This window comes from Alligator sinensis, unplaced genomic scaffold (assembly GCF_000455745.1).
Source record: "Alligator sinensis unplaced genomic scaffold, ASM45574v1 scaffold728_1, whole genome shotgun sequence".
Taxonomy (NCBI): Eukaryota; Metazoa; Chordata; order Crocodylia; family Alligatoridae; genus Alligator; species Alligator sinensis.
The window spans coordinates 531,609-536,401 of NW_005842825.1; the positions used below are offsets into that span (position 1 = coordinate 531,609).

Genomic DNA, 4,793 nt, shown 5'->3' on the forward strand with positions numbered 1-4,793 from the left:
GTCTCTCGCCGCTTCCGAGCCTAACTGGGCTTTTTTCCCGGTCGGCGGGCCCTTTTAAACTGCGAGCATGCGCAGTGGGCCTGCCGTCGAGGAAGCTGCTCTTAGGGCAATAAGGGGGCCCTGCCCGGGATTTGGGGGACCCTGCCCCACTGGAGGGGGACAGGCGAGCACCCTCCCTCCTCTCCCTCTCCCCGGGGGGCCGGGCCAAGTAGGGGCCTGGGTGGGGCCCGACCTGGCCTGGCTCCACTCAGCCGCCTCCTCCCACACACACACACCAAGGGGTTAGCCCCCTCTCTCCACGGGCCCCGCTTACCCCGGCTGTGCTGGGTGTCGGCGGGGGGCTCCGCGGCTGCTGGAGGGTTTTGGGGGGCCTCTGCGGGGCCTTGGGGGAGTGGGGGCGCAGCGAGCCCTCACCCGCGCGTCTCTTGCAGCTTCTGAGCCTAATTTATTATATTAATTTTAATATTACATTTATTAATTTATTATAGAGAAATGATCAAATATTGGATAGTTTTGGTTTATTTTTTATGACTGTTTATTCAATTATTATTAATTTGAGTGCCAAAAATGTGCTAAGTGTTCAGCAAACACATTCCATACCACAGTATGTTCAAAATGTAAATGGGGCTTTTAGATAAGTACGAGGATAAGTTGTGTAAAAGGTATGGATAAGTAATTAAATACTTTTTTTTTTTAAACCCTGCCTTTTTCCAGTTACATTTAAAATCTTATTTTAAAGGTTCCTAAAAGAAATTCACCAGTTAAACCAAGGTGATGATTTAATTCATAGCTTATCCCACGAGATTGTGTAATTTTTTTGTTTGTTTGTTTTTCAGGGAGATGGCAACACAGGTGTTATCCTAGAAGATGGTTGCTCAGCTCAGATTCATAATGCAGTATTGGATCAGACCAAGCTGGAATTGCAATTACATAATTATCTTGATCAAAACTGGAGAAGCGAATACCAGATAAGAACTACCCAGCAAGAAATTGGCTTTATCACCTTCTCTTCTGTCACTGAACTGGATAAGACAGAATTGGATATTGCTGTCCATGTGACCTACACAGTTGGACAGATGGTTATAGCAGTTCACTGTCCGTATTGGATGGTAAATAAAACTGGCCGAATGTTGCAATACAAAGCTGATGGTATTCATCGCAAGCATCCTCCAGACTACAAAAAGCCACTTCTTTTTTCTTTCCAACCTAAAAACTTCTTCCAAAACAACAAGGTACTACAAATATTTTGTATCCAATGAAGAAGGTTAGCTAAATGAAATTAATTATTATCCATCCTTTGCTACCTGCAGGTTTTTATAGCTTTAAGTGCATTGTAGTCTTTTCATACTAAATTTCTTTTCTAAGGGTAAGAGTATTTTGAAATTACAACACATTCTTATTTTTTTAATAAGGTGGGAAGTTTGTCAATCTGCAATTATAAGTAAAAAATACTTATAAATACTTTAATGCATGATGTATTATTATTAATGGCCACCTTTTTAAAATAACCACTATTTAATAATAGTTGCCATCCTAAGCACTATGATGATTCAAGCATTACTTGATTTTTTTTGGATTCTGAGAACAGACGGACCCTGAAATGGTGAAACACTGTTATTTTGATTGATACTGGAAACGGTAGACACTAGAATAGCATGAGTTGTCCCAAACCACAATATGATAGTAACTGCTACTGCTTTAGTAATGGTAGCACCCAGAAGTCCTAATTAGCTTGTGTAAAATGATATAAATTTATATAAATCTACATTAAGCAGAATAGATTTTGCCCCATGACCTTAAGGCAGTCATTCTGGAATCTGCTGAGTATGAATTCTACCACCTGCACACACAGATTTCCTCATGGGCCAGGCTCTGAATATGATCTAAAAGTATATATCCTGAATTGTTGAAAGTGGGTGAAAAATTGTAAAAGCCTAACTTAGCCTATTAGTTTAAATGTATTCAAAGTAAAAACTTGTCATCAGGCTTCCAGTGGGTAATAACAATGACAGTTGATAAGATCATAACAAATGTAGAATCTGCAAACAACTTTTAGTTAGATAAAGCTGCTGTGGTCTTCTGAACATAGTTTAGGGCAGGGGATTACTGGTAATCTCCATGCTGACTTTTAATGGCTACCCTATCTTCCCATTACATGATGTTTCTTTTATTTGTGAATTTAAATGCTTTCCATTTTTTTTAACAAACTAACAATTAACTAAACTTATTTTTTACAGGTTCAGCTTATGGTGACTGACAGTGACCTGTCTGATCAGTTTTCACTTGATACTGTTGGCAGTCATGGTTCTGTTAAATGCAAGAGTCATAAAAGAGAGTTTCAAGTGAGTTATATAAAAATTGATAGATATATATTTGTTTCAAAATAAAATAGGCAAGTGAGACAGAGTAACAAATTTCCTTCGTTTTGCAGGTTGGTGTCACTATAGATAATAGTAGCTTTAACATTACCAGAATTGTGACATTCACTCCCTTTTTCATGATCACAAACAGAAGCAAATATACTCTAGAAGTAGCTGAAGACGGCAAGGAAAAATGGATTCCTATCACTTTGCAACAGGTAGATTTTTAAAAATCAATTTCTAATCATCCCTTTTCATTGCAAAATTTATTTTAGTGTTTGCAGCACTGTAATGTTTGAATTGTGTATGTTTTTGGGGGGAATTTTAATTTTGACTTTGCTGCCGGATTGGCTCAAGATTCAAAGTCTTGGACTAGTTAACAGTGAATTATGTCTACCACCATACTGCACATATATACAGAGTTTTTAGATTCTTAAGTTCTTCAGAATACTTGTTTTGTGATTTTTGTGACATCTACCAGCTTTGCTGTTTAGCTGTTTGTTTCCCTATCCAGACATAAAGGTATTAGATGACACTAACCCTAGTACCAAATGTTGGAGTTCTCTGCCGGTCAGCCTTACATCATGTAGAAACTTGTTCGTATTTTTCTGTTCTAGCTAGTTGCTAAACCAGTGATTTTCAACGAGTGTGCCATTATACCTTGAGGAGCTTTGAGATCCTTTCAAGGTGCCACAGGATGTCACGTTATGGTTACCACTCTTACGTGTGAAAAAATGATTTACTAGATAAACCCAGAGATTGCAAATAGGAATCAAAACCAGTCTGGCCTGTCATGGTCTTTCTGAGTTCTTTACGACAGCAAAATTGCTCTATTATTTTTCTGTAGTTGAAGAATGAGTGAAAACTAAAAACTGATATTTTCTGAGAGTGTTTTGAGCCTAACAAGGGGTGTCTTGATTCTGTCTAGAATGCTTTGCGCCTAAGAAGTTGGAGAACCTCTGTACTGAACTGACTGTACTTTGCATGCTCTTACCTAAAACACTAAATTATAACCTTTTATGAGGGACCAGAAAAACAGACTTCTTCTGAAAATCCAGATAAATTGTACCGACGGCTTTCTTTTATCGTGAACATGTCAACAAAACCAGAATCTTACTACATTAGAAAAATACAATTTTCTTTTGCTTGATACAATTACGTACATATCTCTTTCATATCTTATAACTTCATATCTCATAATAGCTTTAATTTCATTTTTTAAATATTACCATTTGTCTAGTATCTAATTGATTTCAGAATCTCTTCTTGCAGTGTTTTCAATGATACTTACAGCATTTCTCCAGAATAGTAGCAGCTTTTAATGAAAAACAGCAAGATTTTTGACATCTCTGTTGGTTCATTTTTAAGTTATAGATCTCTCACGTTTCCTATGGAGTCCCAAGGTCACCTCAGAATTTGCCACTTGGTCCATTTTTACTGTTTTATCACTTTGGCTCTTATGATACCTCATTCTTATTGTTGCACCATAGCATTTTAACCTCCCAGCCCCTGCAATCTGATAAGTGGACACAAAAGCTTTGTCTCTGTTGTCTGTGTGGAGTTCAGTCTTTGAATCTGCAAACTTTAGTCATTGTTTTCCCATTTCTAGGGAATGGAACTCTATAGTCCAGGTGTCTTAGTTCACAGAACCTGACTTTTCATAATTTATAAGTGCTCTTCATCCATTCATTTAAAAAAAAAAATCCTGAACTGTTACAGTTCTTTGCAAAATAACAAACCTGCTGAAATGCATCCTTTCCTTCAGTCTAATTGTATCGTTTTCTTGAGTCCAAGGTTTTGCTGCCTTCTCTTTCTCCAGCCACTTCATCTTGCAGAGAATCGCTTCCTCTTATATGGGCTTTTCCTTTGGTCTTTGTGACCAGGCTGAGAAGCAATAGATCAATTCATCAGGCATGCTGGTGCCACCTTATTTAAAAAAAAAAAAAAAGAGAGAGAGAGAGAAAATCCATTGTCCTACTGGAATTGGGCCAGCAGTTGAGAAATTCTAAGCTGGTGGCTCTGAACTATGTTGAGATGCTTTCTCACTGATAGTCCTTCAACTAGGTATTAGTTAGTTTTTCTGGGCAAGGTACCAGACTGAAATACGTTGTTATCACCTTGCTTTTTGCAAAGAGTTTCTAATACAAAATGAAGGTCACAGTTTACAGTAGCCTACTCTTCCATGCTTAAAGAGCATAAAGAGAAGGTTTAGCAAAGTAATCTATGACTTAAAAGAGCAGAAACATTTTGTTTCTCTCAAAGTTTGTTTTCCTTAACTGCTTCCAGTAATCCCTCTTGATCAAGGATCCTGGTTTTTTCTGTTTAAAAAAAATCCCAAATTCTCTGGTGATATATTGGAGGGTGTATTGGGCAGAGGGTGGGGGGCTTCAGTCTGATCAGACAGGCCCAGTGGGCCTGACCCAGTGTGGGAAA

The 4,793-nt window shown here is 38.2% G+C and overlaps 1 protein-coding gene across 1 annotated transcript in view; it reads left to right on the forward strand.

The window, feature by feature from the left end:
* Positions 1-4,793, forward strand: part of VPS13A (vacuolar protein sorting 13 homolog A) — a 186,351-nt gene that overhangs the window by 123,433 nt on the left and 58,125 nt on the right. Inside the window, exons 48-50 of the mRNA XM_006035364.3 lie at positions 837-1,232; positions 2,238-2,342; positions 2,432-2,578. Coding sequence (XP_006035426.1) covers positions 837-1,232; positions 2,238-2,342; positions 2,432-2,578 — 648 coding nt within the window. The remainder of the gene's footprint in view (positions 1-836; positions 1,233-2,237; positions 2,343-2,431; positions 2,579-4,793) is intronic.